Source organism: Lutjanus erythropterus, chromosome 18, assembly GCF_056507025.1.
Source record: "Lutjanus erythropterus isolate fLutEry1 chromosome 18, fLutEry1.hap2, whole genome shotgun sequence".
In the NCBI taxonomy this organism is placed as follows: domain Eukaryota; kingdom Metazoa; phylum Chordata; class Actinopteri; order Lutjaniformes; family Lutjanidae; genus Lutjanus; species Lutjanus erythropterus.
In genome coordinates, this window is record NC_139334.1 from 10,319,584 (window position 1) to 10,342,840 (window position 23,257).

At 40.2% G+C, this 23,257-nt stretch overlaps 2 protein-coding genes across 2 annotated transcripts; one reads left to right on the forward strand and one right to left on the reverse strand.

The window, feature by feature from the left end:
• The first annotated feature begins 1,418 nt into the window (after positions 1–1,418).
• Positions 1,419–10,843, forward strand: rps6kl1 (ribosomal protein S6 kinase-like 1). The gene is made up of 12 exons (XM_084743022.1): positions 1,419–1,474; positions 2,199–2,300; positions 2,458–2,635; positions 3,330–3,454; positions 4,199–4,291; positions 5,560–5,607; positions 6,076–6,208; positions 7,234–8,655; positions 9,580–9,669; positions 10,031–10,113; positions 10,204–10,299; positions 10,402–10,843. The coding sequence occupies exons 3-12, from the start codon at positions 2,500–2,502 to the stop codon at positions 10,510–10,512; spliced, it is 2,337 nt and encodes a 778-aa protein (XP_084599148.1). The 5' UTR covers positions 1,419–1,474; positions 2,199–2,300; positions 2,458–2,499; the 3' UTR covers positions 10,513–10,843.
• A 1,297-nt stretch (positions 10,844–12,140) lies between these two features.
• Positions 12,141–21,706, reverse strand: dlst (dihydrolipoamide S-succinyltransferase). The gene is made up of 15 exons (XM_084742534.1): positions 21,582–21,706; positions 19,647–19,680; positions 19,506–19,545; positions 19,134–19,195; positions 18,943–19,017; positions 18,777–18,832; positions 17,621–17,729; positions 17,336–17,518; positions 17,086–17,171; positions 16,850–16,947; positions 14,326–14,456; positions 13,854–13,927; positions 13,666–13,749; positions 13,405–13,572; positions 12,141–12,824 (listed from the first exon to the last, which is right to left on the reverse strand). The coding sequence occupies exons 1-15, from the start codon at positions 21,642–21,644 to the stop codon at positions 12,690–12,692; spliced, it is 1,398 nt and encodes a 465-aa protein (XP_084598660.1). The 5' UTR covers positions 21,645–21,706; the 3' UTR covers positions 12,141–12,689.
• Between the last annotated feature and the right edge of the window lie 1,551 nt (positions 21,707–23,257).

The window sequence follows — 23,257 nt, forward strand, 5'->3', positions numbered from 1 at the left end:
CACCATGCTGAAGTTACCCTGCGCTGCTCCCGGAAAACGTGTATATCATTTTCTGTCAGGACTGACGGGTGACAGGTGTGTGCAGGTGAGTGGAAAAAAACAGACTGTAATATTCCTTATAGTTTATTTCAGCATGATTTGGTCGATCACCACAATTATATTTGTATTCAACATAATGTAATGTATGTACACTCAGGGTGAATTAGGGTATTCTGGGACAACTTTTGCAATTTTGATACTCCAACTTATTCTGATACCTATTAGGCACAGTCTAATGAGATAAAAGGTCAAAGTTATGAGCTAAAGAAAAAAAAATCCGAATTATGGGATAAAAAGTCATAATTATAATATTTAATTATAATTATAATTATAATGATAAGAAGTGTCCTGCAGTTCCTACATGAAACTGTGACAAGGTCTGTGGATTGGTTTGAGTAGCCAGATTATGATTTCTGGAAAGAGACAGCGGTTTGGAGTATTTCAGATGTATTTTTGGGGCCTTTGAGCATCACAAACAGAACGCCATTTAGTCCAATTATATTCAAGAGAAAGAGCAGAAGTCTCAACAGCTGATATCTGCAAAACAATGCAGTTTACACCAGAACAGTATAGATGGATGAATAGCACTTCAGTCCAGAGGAAAAATATCTATTTTTGATTTAGGGGTGAACTGTCCCTTTAACGCAGCTTTAACATTAGGAGTAGTGTAATATTTAATACTCAGGGAACAACTCCAGTTCTTAGACAGTGACTTGGTCAGGGGTACTGACTGCCAAGTAAAATACAAGTGAATGAACATTGAGAGTGGGCGTGATCATAAACCTCTGTGATCAATCAGAGCCCTCCCTTTCTGCTTTTTTGGATAAGGTTGCAGCATTTGATACGTCTTCCCCTCCCTCCTCCCCTACCCATCCTGCTCCATGCTTAAGCTTCCACCCCCCTCTGTAAGCCGGCCCTCCCTTGAGGCAGGGAATGACTCTCCTTTGTGCTGTGTTTGGAGCCTGGCTCCATCTGGTACTGAGCACCAGGAGCCAGCAGATTACAGATTCTGGGCAGGGTGATCCCTCCAGTCATAGTGGCCGGGAGACATCAAAGAAATACTGTGCTTCATAAATTGAGTATTTTTCATGTGGGATTTGTCAATAAGTGTCGACACTAACAGCTAAACACAATCCATTTTGGAAGTCAAAGTCAGGGTTGAAAATGGCCTTCAGTCAGTGCACACAAAAACAGTACTGTCTCTTTAAACGGGCCAGCATCTGTCAGGATGAGAGAGGGGAAGTGAGCACTGTGCGTGAAATGGTACCCTAAAGTGACATCATGCTCAGCCAATCGGCAGCCTTGCCTGAGCTCTCTCCTCCTCCCCTTTCTCCTGAGAGGAGTGTGTTCAGCCTGCTGAAGACACGGGCTGCTGCTGATGCTGCTGATGCTGCTGCTGGGGTGGAGGGTCCAGGGCATGCTCGCCTCACATCAGGTACTGGTTGTGTGTTGTGGGTGTGTGCACGCCTGTTTTCTGTGCTTTTTTTTGTTAATTTACTCACTGTGGTGGATTGGTCTCTCACTGGATGTGGGAGTGCATGTTGAGAAGATGATGGATGATGATGATGCAGGAGACTGAAGATGGCTTTGTGTGTTTCATAACACTCCTTAGAGGATGTCGCCTCCATGACTGTACCCAGGATGGGGTGTGTATGTGTGTTCCAGCCAAATTTAAGGAAAAGAAATGTTCAATTTTGCATCAAAGTGAGGTTTTCTATTCAGCATTAGCCTTTGCCGCCTGACTGGTAATACATTTGCATAATGTAACAAAGATTAATTGTATAAAATCTCTGGTTTTAAAAATTCCCCCCTTGGACATAATCCATTTCATGTGATTTGCATAAGTGTGTGGGTTGATAGTGTGTCTAGAGTGTAGCATACACAGACACACAGTTTTCTAGCACAAATTTGGGACAGTATAGTAAGATTTGGGTGTCGACACCTTCTCCAGTCTGATCTTTGGGTTTCCACCTTCCTGTAGCAATAAATGACGCTGAAATTTACCTGATACATGCAACAATGTGCCTCAGTGCTGTGAGTCATCCCTCTGTCATCTTGGATGTTTGCAACTCTGCTTCTTTCCATTCATCAGAAATAGTAGGCTCAAGCTTGTACTCACTTCCTGTGCTGGTCTGGAGGGTTAACTCTTTGTGTTTCAGATGATCATGCTCTGCCGCAAAGACCTGAGCCTTGGAGACATACCAAGCCCAGTTCCAACAGATAGACATGTGTCCGACTGTTGATGAGACCAGGGAGCAAAGGTGAGTCTCTTTAAGAGCTGAACAGCTGCAGTATGATTCACTCACTACAGCTTTAAGATTCACTTTCTGTTTCTAATTTAATGACCGCTTGTTCACACCTCAACTATGTGCCGTGGCTGAATCAACAGTCATTTCTAAGTTTCTATGCTGCCCTCAGGCCCAGCTGGTCCTCGACGGGTCCAAAACAAGACAGGCAACGATGGCAAAGAGAGATTACCTGGTGGAGGCGGCCAAGCAGATCCGCATGGCACTGGACAGTGAGGTCAATGAGGACTACGAGGCAGCTTTCAGTTACTATAAGAATGGTGTGGACCTGCTGCTGAATGGGGTTCAGTGTAAGTGGACAATGTTTGGTCTTTCACACACATATTTAAAGGTCCAGTGTGTAAGATTTAGGGGGATCTATCAGCAGAATGCGGCAGAAATAGAATATAATATTCATAAGTGTGTTTTCATTAGTTTTTAAAAACCTGAAAATGTGAATCATTGTGTTTCGTTGCCTTATAATGAGCTGCTTATGTCTAGAGAGGACGTGGGTCCTTTTCCACGTAAGCCACCATGTTCCACAGAGTTTTTACAGTAGCCTAGAACAGACAAACTAAACACAGAGTCTAGATTTGACCCTTTGTGACTGCATATTTTTTGCAGCCACTGTAGATTGTCCTGCATGCTTGGAAAGGGAGAATGAGGCAAAGTGTTTGCAGTCTGAAAGGTCACTAAATCCTACAGACAGGTCCTTTAAGGCTCTGTGATACTGCAAATGAGGAATTTGAAGAAGTTGCATGTTTGCACAAGACATGTGATCGGAACATGTGGATCAGAATAAAATCAGGAAGTCACAAACCAAAGGTTAAACCCAGATTTCCTCAGCAGTGCCAACAGTTAACTGTGTGTTGCCAGTTGTTGTCCTAGATAAAGACCCACGTTTGGACAGGACAGATTTTGTCTGTTAGACTTATTCTGCTTACACAGCTACAGTATTTTTCTTTTTCTTAAACTGGTGTGTGATAGAAGTTTACTGTTTTACAGTGGACCCAAACAAGGATCGTCGGGAGGCAGTGAAGAGGAAGACAACCCAGTATCTGAAGAGAGCTGAAGAAATCTTCATCACACATCTGCAGGACAACCTCGGGAAGGGAAGCTCTCATTTAGGAGTAAGACAATCATCCTTTACTATCATTGTACAAAAGTAAATCTTGTTGACCACTTCATGATGCAGTTATTTTACAAAGTAAGATTTTTACACAAAACATATGAAGAGTTTACAAATTCTGTTTTGTTATCCCCGCTAAGTTACTAGTTACTTTTCAGATTACAATTTATCCTACCCTTCCTGATCAGTGAGAACATTGAATGTTTGTGATAAACTGAAGGATCAAGTGTTCCTTTATGGGTTAATGTCACATGACAGAGGTATTGGTTTTATTGTTTATTTATTTATTTTTTGTGGTGCTTTTATATTGCAGGATTTTGTATGTCTTAGTACTTTGCCTATTTGTTCTGTATGTTTTTTATGTGTTGTGTTTTAAATGTTTGTTATTGCTGTGTTTCATTTTAACTGCATGCTTTTAGTTTGAAATGGACTTTTTAGTGTTTTAATGCATGTTGACTTCCTGCCTTGACTTGTGGGCTGATTACCCACTAATGATCTGCTCCAGGCGGAGCTTTGGATTTAAATATTTTTTCTACCCCTGCTCATTTGTTCTAAATGTGTGGTAAACATAATTTCAGTGTAGGGTTGAGGCATTTTTAGTGTCCTTGACATAAGTCTAATATGAGATAAGTCGATAAGAACATAAAAGATCAGCTCCTGTGTGCCTGTCTGTCTCACACTAAGCATCATTCATCTCAAGCGTCATTGTGCTGTTGCTAATATCCTCCGTGGCATTCATCACCAGGGTTACAGCAGTCTGAGATTTCGTCCAATCAGACACTTGAGTTCGCCTGTGGAGGACCTGGAGATGTGTAAGGTTGTGGGAGTGACTGATAAGGTAAGGCTAGACTTTTACAATCTGTGTGTTTCAGCATCAGTGTTGGCTTTATGTATTAATAATAATAATATATTTTATTTATAAGCACCTTTCAAGTTATCCAAGGACGCTTTACAACAGACAAGACAGTTAATGCATAAACAAGCTAACAAGAAAAATAATACAATAATGATAATAACGAGAAGACACAACAACAGTAATGGAGAATATATACAGATAAAAGAACACATGGACAATAAAACACATTAAGAAGCAGCAGGAAAAGCTAGGCTTTTCAGTCGCAGTTTAAAAGAAGCCATGAAGTGAACTGGTGCAGCACCTGAGGAAGAGCAATCTGGAGGTTTGGGTGCCTAGTGAAGGCCCTGTCACCCATAGTATGGAGCCCAGAGGGGAGAAGAGAGTAGATAGGCATCAGAGGAACGCAGTGAATGAGTAGGTGTATAGGGATCCTGTCGACTGGATAGGTATGGTGGTGCCAAGCCAAGGAAGAATTAATTTAAAACAGGAATTTAACTGAGAACAATGCAGCTGTTGAAGGGTAGGGGTGATGTGTTCCCAGGACTGTTTGCAGCTGAAATCTGGACATACTGTAGTCTTGTTAAGTTCTGAGTTCATACCCTGAAAAGAAGGGCATTACAGTAATCTAGTCAGGATGTAATGAAGGCGTGAATTAGAGTCTCTGCAACAGAGTGGGAAAGTGAGGGACGTAGACAGGAGGTGGAAGAAGGCCATTCTGGTAATGTGATTAATGTTAGTGTTTTTACGTCATCATTAGAGGATATAATGAAACCAGGGACAAATTCAGACTGGAGACTTTGTGAAGTGTGGTTGTGGAGGATAGCCTCATATTTGTCCTGATTAAGCTAAAAGATACTGTAAAGCAATGATAAATGTTTGAAACTACTGTTTGTTCTGAGTTTGTCACAGCACAGACACACATGTTATTCACCACCCAGCCAAATTTGAATGATTAAAAAAATCACTAAGTATACAAATTAGGCCTCAAAATCATGAGAAAATGAGAAGTTTTCTCTGTTCTGAAACACTGAGAACGCGTCTGCTCGGCTGTATCAGTGTCAAACACCACTACAGCATGAACGTGACCTCAAACATGGACGCTCTGTCCCAGCAGCTTTATTGGACATGTCTGAAGTGAACTGCTGGGCTGATTTGGACTGAGAGACGCTTACAGTACATTTGTAACTGATCATACGGGAGGGGGGAGGCTTTGATGTGGTAGTCTAAAAATGTTGTTTTTCACCCCAAAGGTCCTGATCGTCCAAAGTATGGTCAATAAGGAGACATTTGTTGTAAAGGTGAGTATTCGCATTTCTTTCAGATGTATAGCAATACAATCTGAGGTGCAGTCCAGACTTAAAATGATTGGGCATTGCTCTCCAGTATATGATAATGCATTTAAATTAAAGACAGGCCCATTGACCAACATCTGTCCACTGAGAGCAGAGATGTTCTGGGGGTTGCCGTCTGGCAGCGAGCCAGTCGTTGTATTGTGTGGCAGGCCAGTCGATGGGAGGTCTCTCCATCCTGTCTCCCTGAATATCATCCAGCATTGATCTGCCTGAAAGCCCTCACCCTTTTAGTCAGTGCAAGTGCACCTCAAATTTCAGTGACCACAGGGACGGTGTAACAGACAGCCGCTGATCTCTAAAGGAGCAATCCAAGCAGTAGTTGCTCTTTTTTCTTTCAGTTTTGACTGATTAAATACACCTGTTTGCATGTTATAAAAAGGTCACTCATTATGTGTGCCGCATGTGTTCTTGCAGAGCCTGGTTAAGTCGAGCTGGGAGAGCAGGGACCAGCCAACCATCATTCCTCAGGGGGTGCCATACATGGTTAAGCTGCTGAGATATTACGTCAGTGAGGATGCTGTGTACCTACATCTTGAGCATGTCAAAGGTGAGCTGTCAGTAACAACTGCTCTATTTTCAGTGCTTCTGGGACGAAAATTCAGAACTTTTCATACAGGATGTTTCAGCGTGAATTTCTATACTGTACTGCAGTATTTTTGTCACCTAACATGATGTTTTGGCCAGTAAAGTAACAGCTATGAGCAACATGGGTGTGGGCGTCAGAAGCTTGCATGCAATAAATCCTGGTACATTAAGGCACTGCTGCATGGCTCTGCGGACAGGAGAACTCAGCTTTCTTGGTCAGTATAGCAGCACCATGGAATTGAAGTCTCAGTTTACATATAACATCAACACAGTCTGGAAATCCACATCAAACGTACCAAATTTTCCCTTTAAAGGATAACTTTAGGGCTATTTTTCAACTTAGACCCTATTTTTCCTATGTTTTTGTGTTTAAGTGACTAGTAGCGACAAAAATTTTGGTACTTGGAACTGGAAAAACTACTTTCTTTCTGCAGTAGAATCTGCTACTTTGCTACGTAACTACATGAGAATCTACCAGAACTACTTTCTCTCTACAAAGAAAATAGTTCCTAGATGAAACTACTTACAACAAAGTCTGTGGATTATCTTGAGTAACCAGGTCATGATTTTTGGAAAGAGACATTGGTTTTGAGTTTTACAAATGTATTTTTTGGTGCTTGGAGCACCACAAGCTGAGTGCCATTCAGCCCCGTAATATTAGAGAGAAATCAGACATCTCTATGGCTGATATCTACAAAACTCAACTGCAGCTCACACCAAAACAGTCTATATGGATAAACAATACTACAGGCCAGTGGAAAAATATGTATTTTAATCTGAGTTGCACTTTTAGTCAACCACTTTTAGTGGACAATGCAGCTGCAGCGCATTCCCTCTTTACTGGGCCAACTTCTAAAACTGTTGTTGTCATCAGTCACTTAGACACTACAGCTACAAGGCTACAAGTCAGCATTAGCAATATGAAAAGCGTCATTGCTCCTGTTCTTTGAACCTGTGTCTGATTGGATGTTTCTCCCCCTGTCGTAGGGGGGAGGCTTTTCTCCAAGCTGCACAAGCTGAAGAAAGAGAAAGCCCAGGAACACCCAGAATGCTTCACTTCGGGCCAGCATAGCATCAAACTGAAGACCAGCTACACCTCACCCACAATCAGCACAGACTACCAGCACAATAGCAGAGGGGGCAGCACAGGAGTGATTCCAGAGAAACTGAGTGATGAAAGCCCAGATATGGACTTCCCTACCTCATGGGATGAGACTCAGCAGCGACTGGAGAGCTGTGGGACTCATTCCTACATTGAGGAGACAGGTTGTCTGCAGAACACGCGCTCTGCAGCATCATTTTACACCAAGCTCGATCGGCTAAGTCTGCACTCTGGCTCGACGAGAACACAGGTCAACACCCACATCCACCCACCAGCTCCCAGTTTGTGTTTGCACTCCAGTGAAACTCAGGAACAGCCTGCTCTTCCTCTCTCCTGCACCCGTGTCAGGCAAGCTCTCGATGTCATGTCAGGACTCCACGCAAAGAAAGCTGGGATGGGACTGACGGAGTGCAGCTCTGAGTTTGAAGTGGCTTGGAAAGCTGCCGATCCAGAACAAAACTGTGAGAAAATCAATCCCTATGCAGTGACGGACAGTCATTCACACAGCACACAAGGACAAACTTCACCTCACACCAATCAGACCTCATTTATTAAAGCAGGATCACCAAACAGTGAAAACAATGGTTTGAGTTCGTCCCCTGCCATTTTGCATCTTCCTCTCCATTGCCAAACCCAGATCCGTGGCAGGGCATCATGGGATACCAGTGGCTCTCACCAAGGATCTGTTTTGAGCGGTAATCCTGCAGAAATAGTTTCAGACTCAAAGCAGGACAGCAGCAGTCCCACAACAGAAGAGAGAAATGGAATGGTGGTCATCAGGAGCACAGACAGAGCAGTATTTTCTGAGCACACCTCGGAAAGCTCCTGGACGTCCCCAGCGTCCCTCTGCAGCAGCATTATGGGAAAGCAGACATTTTCAGGGGTCCCCCTGACCCTCAAAGGGGAAACATGTTCCGGTGAGGCAAGAGAGGGTGTAGAGAAGGCTTGTGAGTTGAGTCCTAGAGAGAAGTTGGCACCTACAAAATCATTTGTGAGCTGGTTCTCCTCTGGTCCCCCTGGAGCCCCACCCCACAAAAGGAAAGAGGACGTTGATGCTTTCCTTAAATCAGAGGGACCTGAGGGGCAGGGGGAAGACCAGATCATAGAGGTGGACGGCTGGTGCCACCTGCCTCGGTTCCCTGTCAAGTCAGGGCAAACAGATAAGGCCATGCAGACCTGCTGGGGGCTTCCTGAGGCAGAGGTGCGTGTGTGGGGGGCTCAGATCCTGCTGGCTGTAGAGAGTCTGCACCAGCAAGGCATCCTGTGTCGCGACCTCAACCCTAGAAATGTCCTGCTCACCAGCAACGGTGAGTTCATCAAATACCTGTGACAGACTGTATGTGAAAAACCCAGGGTTGGGAGAAGTATTCAGTTACACAGTTACTTCAGTAAATGTACTAATACCACATTATAAAAACACTTAAACTGCATTGAAAATTATACTTAAAGGAGAAACATGTCATTGTACTGAAACATGAAATGATCATGATCAGAGATTAAAGGTAGAATCAGCAGGATTTGTCTGAGCTGTAATACTCCAGAACATCACAGGATGTGACATACCGACAGCCAGCATTTTCTCCTGTAACTTCTGGTCTGGAACGTCTGTTTGTGTTTGCTTGTTCCACCTTCATTAGAGTTCAAATTAACACCAAATGTTCGCCAAATGAGTTAGCGTCTGTTTATGAGTTGTAAGAAATCATTACTAATCTCGTAGAAAGAGTAGAGGTTTATTAACTGTTAAATTGATCAATATGTTAATGGAGTCTGGCAGGCAGTGAGACAGGCAGTCACTGAACTCCAGACCAGAGTTTTATTGTTTTTAGTTCTGTTTTTTTTTTTTCAGAATAACACTTAGATTTCCATCATCAGACAACTGACAGTTATAAACAGCTGATGAATTTACAGTGTGAAAAAAATTATTGGGTTGTTTAATTTTTACAATTTAGGGTCATCATTTGCAGTGCACAATTTTAAAAGTTCTTCATGTGTTAAATCTTGTAAAATAACTGGTAACTAAAGCTGTCAGATGAATGTAGTAAAATACAATATTTCCATCTGAAATGTTGTGGAGTACCAGCGTCATGAAATTAAAATTCTCAAGTAAAGTACAGATAAATCAACTTTGTTTAACAGTGCCTGAGTGTATTTTCTTTGTTACATTGCATCACTGGGAAAACCACAATACTTTTGATTTTGATTTTTTGATTAAATGTTTTAATTTTTCACAGGAAAGGTGTGTTTGACATTTTTCGGCCAGTGGAGTGAAGTTCAGTCAGAGATTTGCTCCAAAGCCATGGAACAGATGTACTGTGCTCCAGGTAAAAACATGCATCAGTGTAAGCTGAAACCAGCCACTGTCTGTTCCTTGTTATAACCTGACACCTAGTGGCAAGATTCAGGTGGTCCACCTCATTCTGTATTACAGGCAAAGCACTGTACATTGTGTGGGAAATATGGGGTATATGAAAACATAAAAACAAGCAAATTTTCTCTAAACTTTGTAAACTTAAATTTTGTAAATAGAAGAACATATTTTTTATAACGTATATCAGAAGGACAGACAGATACATTAATACCTTTGAAAGGCAAGTCTCATTTAGGAGGCAAAACAGACAGGTTATGAAAATATGAAATTAAATACAAGATTAAAACTAAACTCAGCTCATTGTATGTTGACAGAAATCGGTGGGGTGTCCAGGATTACAGAGGCGTGTGATTGGTGGAGTCTTGGGGCCTTGTTGTTCGAACTCCTGACAGGAATGGTAAGCGCTCTGCAAGCAGTTTCAGTCTTACACAGTAAAGTCTGCAGCTCTGTCATCGGCTCACGGTTTCTCTGTTCATTGTGCCTCCAGCCGCTGTGGCAGCTCCATCCAGCGGGAATCCACTCGCACACCCAGCTGCTCATCCCCGACCACCTGAGCACTGCAGCTGCGTCTCTGCTCACTGAGGTCAGACTTGAGGCCTGAAGGGTTCTTTTCTAAATATTACGCTCACTGACGTTAAATTGCAGCAGTTTAATCTTACAGTCTCTCCCTCGTGCTGCTCCACAGTTGCTTCAGTTTGACGCCGGCTATCGCCTGGGCTCAGGAGGTGGAGGTGTGAGTGATATCAAGTGTCATCCCTTCTTCAGCGGCGTCTCCTGGAAAGCTCTGAGCTGCTAGGTGGTGCAGCTGCTGCACCTCTGATCCCTCCGTGTCCTGCATTGGAAGCTGAATCGGAGCATCTTCGTGTGGCCAACATGGATGCAGCAGCAGAGCCTGGTTTCCTTTACATTTTGTGCTTCCCAAAGAAAAATGACATAATAAAAACTGAAACATGAACAAAACTAGTCAACCGTGTCCCTTCCAAAAGATGAAACAAATGGATATTATTATTAATAAAATAAAACTATTATTATTTTAACTTCTGACTATTACAAATGTCTGACCTGTTTGCCATCCAGTATTGTAAAACAATAAGAATACTAGGCAATAAATTATTACCTCTTCTCTATCCGTGGTATTTCACTCACTGTTTAGGGTTTTGTCTTTATGTATTGAAATTCTTCAGTAGGCTGCATGTATGGTCCCAAAGAGGACATGAGACATTTACAGCAGAGGTTCTCCAAGTGTTTATGACTGCAAGACAATTTTAGGAACCAGAATATGATTGAGGGCCCATGATTTTGTTATAGAATTTGTGATTGGTTTCACAATGGCCTTTAACATCACATTCCTTGAGTACATTCAGTGAGTTTCCCATCTTACTTCCACGGTGTGGAATGACACAGTAACAAAGTGCTGTATTAAATGTAGACTATTTAAAGTATTTAAATTGACCACAGATAATTAAAATATAATGAATGTATTTTATGTCACACTTGAGCGTCGCCATTGGGCCTCACTTTGAGAACCCCTTATTTACAGTTTATTGCTGTAGATGTGAAATTAGATCTAAACCTCCCACATAAAATTATTCAAAATCTTTGACAGCCAGCACCAAGTACGTCTCAACAAATGCCAAACTTTTTATCAACTGTTGGCAAAGCAAACCTTCTAAGAGCTCAGAGACGAGACTTTTCCTCATAACGTCAGTCTCTGCTCTTTGGATTAAGAAATTTAACTTAATATGAAACCCAAAGGTAGGACTTTTACATAAGATAGTAAGACTTATTTAATCTTATTAGTCATCAACTAATATTCCACAGCTGCTCACATATAGACAGGTAACAACAGAAAAAGCAAAGTCCTCTATTCAGGTTAGGGTGACCGCATCCCAACAAACCAAATGTGGGACAATGTGGGAAACGTTAGCGTAGCTACTTTGCTGTAGCTGCATTTCCTGTTCTTTATAAGTCTCCGTCATATTCTACCTAAATAATGCATGGCTTATGACTTTGTGGTGACTGGCAAATTTCTTTGATGGATGTAAGGAAGCAAACAATGACAGGTTAACCAGCAATTTACCAACACATGCACAATCTGACACAGCCCCATGATGGCAGCCTTCCCTGCTTTCTTCACAGTCCTGCAGGGGTTTGACTTTTAAAATAAAATGTGGGAGGTGGAAAAATTTATAAAAATGCTGCAGTCCCACATAAAGTGCGACACCTGGTCACCCTAATTGAGGTGTACAGAATAATAAGCAGTTTATCACCCAACAACACCTTAGGGAGATTTAACTACTAACTTTATGTTGGTTTTATTTTAACCCGTCACATCTGTACATTTAAGCTATCACTGCCCTGATCTAATTCTTGTGAAATAAGCTACCCGGACAAAAGCACACAAAAAAAATCCAAAACAAAAACTACAGTTGAGTAATGCAGCTTTTATTGTTTAAAACTTTCTTTTTTCTTAAATAGTCTTTCATACACAGCATAACGAGATTTTTTTGTGGCATAAATTCAGAGGATTTCTTCACTTTGGACATTTTAGAACGTAGTGTTTCTTGGTTTCTGGCCCAACATGTGCTCATTGTTCTTTTCTCAACCAAAATAATGAAATGATACTATGCAGTTTATCTATGTTTGCCATTCATCTCGTAGTAAGTTGAAAATGTTTCAGTTGTATGTAGAAAATGACATATGGCGCATGAGTTATAGAATATCCTTTTTTTTGATCTAGAGACCAGCACCACAGAAACCCCAGACCCCAACATTTCTCCACAACAGCACAAAATCTTTCATCCCTGCCAGCATTACAAATGTCCATTGCACAACCCAACTCCAAAAATCCTCTTTTTCTAGTTAACCAATACAACAATACATCAACTGCAGTTACGGTAATGTTCATCAGGTGAGTACAGCCACTGTTTGTGTAGGGTGGTTTGTTTGGTTGGGCCTGGAGATCACAAGGGTTCACATGTCGAGGAGCAGCGCCCTGGGGTCCTCCACCACTGACTTGATCTTACGCAGGAAAGTGACGGCCTCTCTTCCATCGATCAGACGATGGTCGTACGTCAGGGCAACATACATCATGGGACGGATCTCCACCTAAACAAAAGAGAAAATCTCTGAGACCAAAGTCTAATATAATAAACAGAATTTGTGAAAAAACAAAGGCATAACTGAGTTGATGCATTTTTTTCTTTACGCGTATCTTGATTTGACGAATATGAAAATAAAACAAGCTTTGTGATATTTTATGGACCAAACAATTTATTAATTAATCAAGAAAATTATTGCCGGATTAATCAACAAAGGAAATAACTGTTAGTTGCTGTTCTACTGGTGATTGTCACTGGGTGTGGATTACGGCTGATGAAGTCAATACATACAATATTAGAAACAGTCACACCAATGAAAACTAGTAATTGGCAAACAGAGCTGTAATGTATGATCAAGATTTGTCACACTAACAGTGGTTCTCTCTTTGTGTATATATGTTGTAATCTAATTTTTTTGTTGAAAACCTGAATTTGTTGAATTTACATTTGGCATCTGAGTTAACTGAATTTATTATTCAATTCATTTTAACGTTAATTTTCCATATGTCGCCATCCTATTGCTAACTGTGCTGCCTTATTTTTCTACACAATCACGTATTTGAATGTTTAAAACTGGGGAAACAAACCTTGCCACCGACTGCCACAGGCCTGTCAAAGATGCCATGCATGCCTAAGATAGCAGACTGAGGTGGATTGATTATAGGTGTGCCAAACATGGACCCAAACACGCCACCGTTGCTGATGGTGAAGGTTCCTCCGTCCATGTCTTCAACAGCCAGCTCATTCTTACGGGCCTACAAACGCACAGACATTATTAGTATAAATCATATCATTAGGAAATCTCAAGATAAATACCTTGGGTCATAATATGTAATGTGAAATTTTACCTTTTCTCCGAGCAGATTGATGGCCTTCTCAATATCAGCAAAATTCATTCCCTCTACGTTTCGGATTACAGGAACCACCAGACCCTGAGAGAGAAGTCATATTAGTGAATTTTCTGCCCTCCACATTAGAGACAAGTGGGCTATGAAGCACTTGCACTTAGCACTGCAATATAATGCACTTGTCTCACCTTTGGTGTAGCCACAGCCACACTGATGTCCACATAGTCCCTGTACACAATCTCTTTGCTTGTGTCATCAATTACTGAAAAGACAAGAAAGGTAAATTAATTTGTACACAGACAAATATGCAGCAAATGTAAATCATCACTACACTTGTTCTAATATTTGCCACCAAGATTAATTTCCTTTTGTGCCACTTTCTGCTACATGCAAGTAAAACACATTAGAAGGTGAAACCCACAGGCTATTTCAGTTTTTTTTAAAAGCCAGCAATACAGATCAGCCCAGCTTCTGTGGTCTACTTAAGTGGGTCAGGGTGGTCTAAAGGCAGTAAATAAGTTAGTGTTGGTTTTGAGGTTTGAATGTACTGAAACTTAAATCGTTTTCTTCACCAGACACACTTGCAGTGACTTGATGTCAAACGTGCAAAGACACAATCAACCGACACCACAGAGCAGTTCTTTCAAGTTAAATCTATACCGGCGTTGACAGCAGGTTGGTCAGACAGAGCGTAGGCAGCAGCCTTCACAAACGCAGACATGAAACCCAACTTGATGTTATGCTTTTTCAGGAAGGCGTCTTTGTAAGTCTTCCTCATCTCTGTGATGTTGCTGAAGGGAAATAGGGGAGAGAAAAAAAAAAATCAATGGATCAACTAACTGTTTGGAACATGACAAGTGCTCAAGTGTTGATGTTAATTAATATGCACTGCCCCTTCTTGAATAAAATAAACAAAAAAAGCAAGAAGCAGGTATGGAGCCTATAGAATATTGGAACTGATAAAGAGTTCTGAAAATAAAAGGAAAATCAATGGGCATTAAAGCTAAGAAGCTGTCATAAGCTGACTACACCTTCAGACATTAACTCTTTTTCATTTGTTGCGAAAAATCCCTTTCAATGTACGTGTATGGTTCTGATTATTTTTAGTCACTTAAAAAGGACTACCTAAAAAGCAAAAAAACAAAGTAATATCAGTTTAAGTGTGCACTATATTTAGAATATTTTCACTGCCTTACTTTGCCGTTGGACAGCTTTTTGCAACAGCAAACTGCCATTAAACAAACCAAATCGCTCTCTCCAAAACCAACCAAACTCCACAGGCAGAATGAGTAATTTTACCTCGCAGACCACAGGATTTGGTGGTTAACTGCTGCCTCGATCTGTTAGTTAGTTTGTTATTGTGTGATGTCGGTGAATCCTAACCTTTTAAGCACACAATAACAAACCAACTAACAGACTGAGGCAGCAGTAGACACTCATGCTATGAGGTAAAATTACTAATTTTGCCTACGGAGTTTGGTGGCCTTGATGACAGCAATATTTGGCTTAAATACCAGCAGTCTCCCATCAGAAAAGGCTGTCTGATGGCAAAGTAAAGCAGAGAAAATATTCTAAATGTAGTGTATATTTAAACTGATACTCATTTTTTAGGTAGACCTTTTCTAAGTAGCTAAAATATAATTTGCTGCTGACCTGTCCACAGCAGTTTATTGCTTAGTTTGTATGCTGGTGCTCCTCTCTGCTTCTCCAAACTGTGGGCCTGCTATCCACCACCTACTGTAGGTAATACACTGACTACTGATAGGTACCTCAGACAACCCCACATTAAATCATCCAAACAATCACTTTAAGGTATACTAAACTCTAAGATACACTAGAAAGAGATAACAGTTTTTCAAATATTTTAACCATCTAAAATCATTTTAAAGGAAAAACAAACTATGCCTTTTTATGGCTATAAAAGAATGTTGTTACAGATTGTGGTGAATTAAAGCTATTGAAATTGGCCTGCTAATCGTTTCACCATTGCTCATTTTTCTCTTGTATCTCTCTTTTTAATTGTTTGTTTTCCTGTCTCTAACCCTGTTGAAGCTCTAGGGTTTCTCCACTAACATAATTAGCCCCTCCCAAGACACAGACTCTCCGAGAAAGGAGAGAAGAAGCGATAAAAATCTTCACTTTCTAGAGCCTGTAAATCTTATTGGGCTGTCATAAAAGCCCATATCGGTTGAGGCAGCTCTTCCACTCAGAGCGCAGGTCTCTGTGGGCCCCTGCAGATGCTCCAGCCTCCTGCTCTGACTAGCTCCTTCGGCTCCAGATGAGCCCTGGCCTGGGAAGTCTTCCTCCAGACCGTCAATGTCAATCTAATTAGGATACATAGAAAACCCTGAATAGCCGAAAGCTGACACCACACATTTGCGGGGAAAAGAAATCCTCAAAGTGTCCTCTTCAGCACAGGGGGCAAGTGCAGACAATAACATTTCCTTGTAAATTAATAAAACCTGTTTTAACAATTCTTATCTTCGTTTTAGATGGCATTATGACCAAATATTTACATTCCAGTGTTTAAGAGGATATCAGCTTTCAAAAAGCTTTTCCTATTGGGCAGAGTCCAATCCATAACCATTTGTGCAAGTGTTGTTTTGGCTCTTAACACATTATACGTACAGTATGTATACTGTGTACACACTGCACACTAATGCACACAGAAGTGCAATGATCATTAGTTGTTCAACTATTAAAGCAAACACTAACTAGCTAGTAATAACTGAAGAATTGTTTTGAGGTATTTATTAAGAAAAAAAAAAGTCAAAATTCTGTGACATCAATGTGAATATTTTCTGGTTTCTTTAGTCACCTATTCCAGTAAACTGATTATCTTTAAGTTGTGGTCAAAACAAGATGTTTGAGGACATCACCTTGGGCTTTGGGAAACTGTAAACAACATTTTCCACCATTTTTTGACATTTTATGGACCAAACAATGAATCAGTTTATCAAGAGAATGATCCCCGGATTCATTGATAAAAAAAAAATAATAATCATCTACCACACTTTCAAACAAGTTTCTATATATTTTAACAGATTTCAATTCCCACGCTCTATAAAGTCTGATTTTTCCCCTAAATGGCTTCTATTAATATAGCAGGGCACATTTCACATTTATCGTCTAAAATAGCATCGAGGGCTTAATAATGTAGGTCAGCTAATACAGAATTTCCTACCTCATGTCGACCTCATTAAATGTAGTCAACATAGCGCAGGTGTTTTGGGCTTCCTTCAGTCTCTGGGCAATTCTCAGCCTCATGCGGTTCATCTTGACCTAAAACAGAAAAAAAATCAAGAAATATACAAAATTATCAGACTCAGTAAAAAGTCCCCAACTCTGACTCAACTCTACTAAAGCATCAGATACCCCAGATGAATGATTGTTTAGAGATGAATGATTTTTGCACTCTACCCTGCTCTCTGTCCTGGCTCCTTTAGCTGGACCCTCTGCTGGGGCTGCTGGTGCAGCTGGAGCAGCAGTGGGCTTGATGGCTGAAACTACGAAGAAGACAGAAATAAGCATCAGTTTAGTGAGTCTGGCGAAAGCCACTGCCTGCAGAAAGTTGAGCAATGATTAATCATGTAAGCTAGAGGTCAAGAGCGCAGATGTCAAGCACAACAGTTCTCACATGACACTGGCCGTCTGTCTCATTACAACTAACCTGGTTTGGTGTCCATAGCATGTGCTGGCACAGGTGGCACAGGGGGCATAGTGGTGGGAATGGGGCCCACAGTTGAGGCGGGAGGAGCTGGAGGAGGAGGAGCAGCAGCAGAAGGTGGTGGGGGGGTTGCAGCGGTGGCCGGGGCCTCAGCTTTTGGCGCTTCTGCGGCTTTGGGAGCACCAGCTAGAGACACAGAGGTCAACAGTTAGCACGGATCTGATTTTGGATTAGTATCTCATACTACTTTTTGTACTTTTGTTAAATATAAAATACAATATTTAAGACCTCCTTTTCGAAGCTTGAAGAGGGGAGTTCCTCCCTCAACCTTCCCTCCATCAGGGACCAAAAGTTCCTCAATCACTCCAGCAGCAGGAGAGGGAACCTGCACTGATGTCTAATAGCAGAGAAAAGAATATACAAGTCAAAATAGTCACAAGTTTGAAAGAAAGGTTGTAAAAAGTTTAAGGATATTGTCTGAACAACGTATAGGTTAGGACTGGGCTAATCTAATGAATTCATGCATTTATTCGATTGTAAACTTTAAGTTCTCCTTCAGACATATTTATACTATGATTAATATTTTGTTTAACATGATTTTTCCACATAAGAGTTGGTACAATCTACTCTTTCTCTTCATTGTGAAATTCACAGTCTGGCCTTGTGCCTTGCCCACCACCACTGCTTGCACTAGGTTGGCTGGTGAAAGAACAGTGGCAAGCATGGTACGTGTAGTTAGCATCTTTTATTTGATTCTGTTGATTATTAGCTTCTAACTGTGACTGACACAGCTAATGCTAACTCTTACTCTCTGTACTGCCAAGTTCGCTCTGTGCAGGACTTTTAAGGTCTCCTTGCCTACAAATTTACACAGTAATTGGCTTTTGAATTTGTTACCAATCAAATCTAGCTTTCCTGGAGATACGTTTGAATGTCACATTTTAGGGAAATGTACAGACATCTCCCCTGTCAGTAAAGGAAACTGAAAACTGCTATCTAGTGACAAACTTTGCAGAGACACAAGTGAGTACAGTCAAGGTCAGCCTTTTTAGGACACATAACAATAAGAAAAAACAGGAAGCCATTAACTTTAACTACAATCCCAAGTTCAATGTTTTTGTTACAGTTCAGTAAGCCATTATTGAAATATGTTTGAAAAAAATATTCACTGTCAGGAATATTTATAGAAATAAACAAAAGGACACATTTCTGTAATGTTTTGTCCTTTTTTATCTCTTCCACAACTGTCAGCACAAAAAATTATACTTTTAAGGTTAAAGTGTCTTTCTAGTTTGAGAAAAAAAACAACAAAAAAAAACAACACACGACCCAATTTTTTGTTTCATGTTGTGCCACACACTCAGAAGGCTTTCATTTTAGGAGCTAAGGCCAAAAAATCTGCAATCATAAACAGAGGTAACCTGTAAGACATTTACGTAGTTACCTTATCAGTCTCAATTTCACACACCACCTCATCCTCTGAGACGGTATCTCCCACAGCTGTAAGAACAAAACTCTTTTAGTATCTTCCTTTTGTTAAGTTTGGTTGTTATTTGGTAGCTGTCTGGATCAGAGGCAACTAATGTATGTTTATTAATAAGAGAAGTTACCTTTCTCCCACCTCACATCCCCCTCTGTGACAGATTCCGCAAATGCAGGGGTGTTAACTGTGACAACTTCATCTCCTGGAGAACAAAGACAAGCGAAAGAAAGTACATTTCTTTACTCCACACACTCCACATGGTTGTGCTTCATATTTAGATTAACGAAAGCCATGAAAGCCATGCAGGCTCTAACATACTGTAGGCTACAGACGTCCTGAAGTACTGGATCTGGAAGACGCTGGACCGGGGGTCAGATTTTCTGAAGAAAACCGAATAAGTAGAAAAGTAATTAAAAAAAAACTTATATAAATTATCTTCCATGAGTGGAAAATTGATGATTCAGATTTGGCTTGTGTGTGTATAGATTAGGACCGGATATATTTGCTGTATCACTCGACTCAGAAAATAGCTTCATGACAGTGAGTTATTACACTTGACGACTAATAGGCTGAAGACTGTCTATGTCAGATCTCAGAACTCATTCATCAGGTTTGTGTGTTTATAGTGTATTTAAATTCTGATAGTAGAGTTCCTTGTCTCTTCAAGTTGTTTAGTGTTTTTATACTTACACATTGTTGTTGAAAGGGAGGGAGTGGCTAACTGACAGAGCTGTAGGAAAATGGACAAGAGCAATGTGTCAGTAAGTTCTTGCAGCAAGACTATACCAAATCAAAGAATGGGATTTATACCTTTTGAATAAGCACACATACCTGCAGTGGCCCGACGAGCTAACACATTATTCCCCTGTGAAAAGATAGTCATCATTAGAGAACTCCTTTAACTTTTTAATGTGAAATACTGTGCAGAACAATTCTTAACCATAAAATACATGACAAAATGTGTGCTCACATAAGGCATAATCAATTGACACCACAGGCTTAATCTAGCCCACAACTTCAATCTGGCCCTTTGATCATTTCTAAATATGAAAAATATATAATTCAGATTTTATTTAAATTACCTGCTAACTTCCTACATTTTTAGGTGTTTACATTATTTATTTGAAAAATCATCATTTAGAGCTTCAGCTATTTTGATAATTGATTAATTGGTTTGAGTAAATTTAAAGGAAAATATGTCCATAATCTCTGATTGCAGCTTCTTAAATGTGAATATTTTCTTTTTTTTTTTTTTTGGGGGGGGGGGGGGGGGGGGGGGCTCCTCTAGGACAGTAAAGTAAATATCTTTGGGTTGTGGGCAAAACAAGACATCTGATATAATCTTAGACTTTGGGAAACATTGAGCAATTTTTTATCACTATTTTCTAACATTTTATAGGCAAACAACTATCAATATATTAACCTAGAAAATAATTACCCAATTAATTACCTATAATGATAAGAATTGTTAGTTGCAGCCCTATCATCATTCTTTAGCAGACTAACTCGTCCATTCATTTGATGATTCTGGTGTTAAGCAAAGAGACACTTGTTATTTTAAAAGCTTGAACTGTTTAAACAATGAGAACTTTGGAGACTCAAACTGAATGAAAACAAAGATGTTAAATGCCACAATATGTTTAATAACTTATTTCTAATCTAGGATCACAGAAAGTGCATTATTGTTGTTCTTGAACTTTGTACATAATGTTCCTTTTACAACTGTGAAAACGATTACAGTGAAGAGAAAGAATCACAAGTTGCATTGTTTTGTCATGTAAATTCCTAACTTTACAGGTCGGACATGGTAAATAAAGACATCCAAGCCCTTGATACTTTACTTACTTGCCCGACTAAAAACAGTAACCGAATGGACCTGACTTATATCAAGTGAAATAACTAGCGCACGTCAGATAGCGATAATCCACAACAGTTGGTATTGTACATAAATTGCAATGGAGTGAACAGCAGGGAAAAATCAGTACTGTCGGTCAAAGGTCAGGTCTACACACTAGATGACGACCTTTGACATAATCAATGAAATTTCGCTCAAACAGGTGGCTTGTGTTGATTTGCACGCAAACTCGACCAGCAAATGTATAAAGGATATTTTATTTTAAGCCTAACTGAACAACTGCATTAAAACTTAATAAGTTAAACTACTCCTAATCTTACTGACAAATTGCCAATTAACGTGAACCATTGACTAGGACTTCATGTTCTTGACATTTGACTTTGCTGACTTAACTTCTAATGCAGAGTTAGCTACACTCTTAATAACGAACCACTATCTTAGTACTTAAAGTAAGTTATCGACAACCACAATATGACCTCAGTCTGACAGCTAAAAGCGCCTAGCTAACTTACCCGTATATTTAGCTTAGTATGGCTGGCTAGCATGTTAGCTAGCTAACATATAAATATTATTAGATAAGTTTGTGTTAGCGTTTAACTGTACATGGACACGGAGCAGATGGCCTCTATTTAAGTCAAACACCTTCAACATCATGACAAAACGTCAAACCAGCTCAACACAGAGGACAAAGCATTGAACTTTAATAGACACTGCAGCAGTGACTTCAGGAGTAAAGTGTCATACTGTCCTTGGCTCGAGCCGTCCGTGGCCTACAGCAACGAGCAAGCTAATGCTAATGCTAGCTCTGGCAGGGCTGAACAGACACAAGCTGCTCCTTCACCCGCAGCCAAACACAGCGAGGAGACCGGCCCCGAGTGGCAGGGACAACGTTTTATCTGCTTGTTGCCTACCTGGCGGATGGCAGAGAGGGAACGGCCAAAATTCCTGGTGAGACACCGGGAATGGGATAACATGGTGGCTGTGTGACAGCAGCCTGCCAGCGGAAGGGAAACTGTGGTCACACCGACAAGCTACAAGAACCGAGGAAGTAGAGTGGGAGAAACCAAGTAGTACGAGCGGAGGGGGAGTCCTCTATGGTGTGGTCCTCTTTGACCCCCTCTCTACACTAACTACCGGCCACTGAGAAAAAAAATCTACAAATAGCGTAAATACGGTGCACCTTCAGCTACCTTTACACTTATCTTCAGTTAACAATGTAAAACCGAGAATTTAATTGAATTGTATTGAATCCCGCTGAAATGAACTGAATTGAAATATGATAAGATAATATAATGCCTGTAGATAACAATATAAAACAATAGAATATAATAGAACATAATAGAATAGAAATAAGATCTGATAAAATAAGATAATACGTAGGCAAGGATGTAAAAACGGAATAGAATAGAAATAAGATGGGATAAAATAAATCAAGATATTGCCTAAGTAACGATGTAAAAACAGAATAGAATAGAATAGAATAGAATAGAATAGAATAGAATAGAGATAAAATAAAGTCAACAGGCCCCATATTACAGAAACTATGTAAAGTCTTAAGATAGGAATAGTCTAAAATATGATTGTTTCCCCCCAGTATCCCCTGGCCATCCATCCTGCCATGGCTCTGTGCCCCCCAGTGTGGGAACCACTGGGTTGGGGAATCCTAAACTCAATTAACTACTTTTATTATCTTGCCAAGCTAAACACTTTGTAACCATTGTGTTTTCTAATCGAAACCGACTGTAATAGAAACTGAAACAAAAAAAAAATGAAGCAGCAACAATGGCAGGCACTTAACTTTAAGACAGATGACTCAGAGGTGCTGGTAGCATCTGTAGAGAAATCCAAAGGTGATATTTTTTTTGAAAATTTACAAAAACGCTAACGTTAACATTTCCAATACTGTGTAAAAGCAAAAAAGAGCAACCAGAGTCATTAAAAAAAGTTAACTAACACTAGCATTAGTTACTGTTAGAAAACGCTATCTTGACTAGTTAGATTAGCTTCTACTACAGGTTGAAAAATGAAAATGATGACATTTAACAGTTGTTCTAAAGTTATGCGAGTTTTTTTTAAGATTTTAGAAGTTAGGATGCTTATGCAACCTAAAACATTCTTCATATCTTAAGTTAGAATAAGAACTAGGGCTGCATTATATGGTAAAAAAAAGTTTGTAATTACTAAAATTGGTGGAAATGATCATTTTTGCATTCCAATTTTCATTTTTATTGAAAGGAAAAAAATGTGAAGATGTGATGTTCATTGTTCATTGTACTAAAAAAAAGCACTGCAGAACTATAGTACCTCCTTAAAATGCTGTCTTCTCACATATTTTTCCTCCGTCAACAAATTGCGATTTGATTCTGGTTCTGCAATTTGTATATTGCACTTGGCCATACTGCGATATCATTGAGATTAATTGTGCAGCTCCGATAAGAAGACTGTTCATCTGTAATGGCCTTTTTTTCCTGAACCAGGTCCTACCGTGGTCACCAAACAGTTAAGACAGGATCTGCAAGTTGGGAAGTTTCTGGAGATATGTCCCCAGTTAGGCCTAGCAATGTAAAAATAGAACAGAACAGAATAG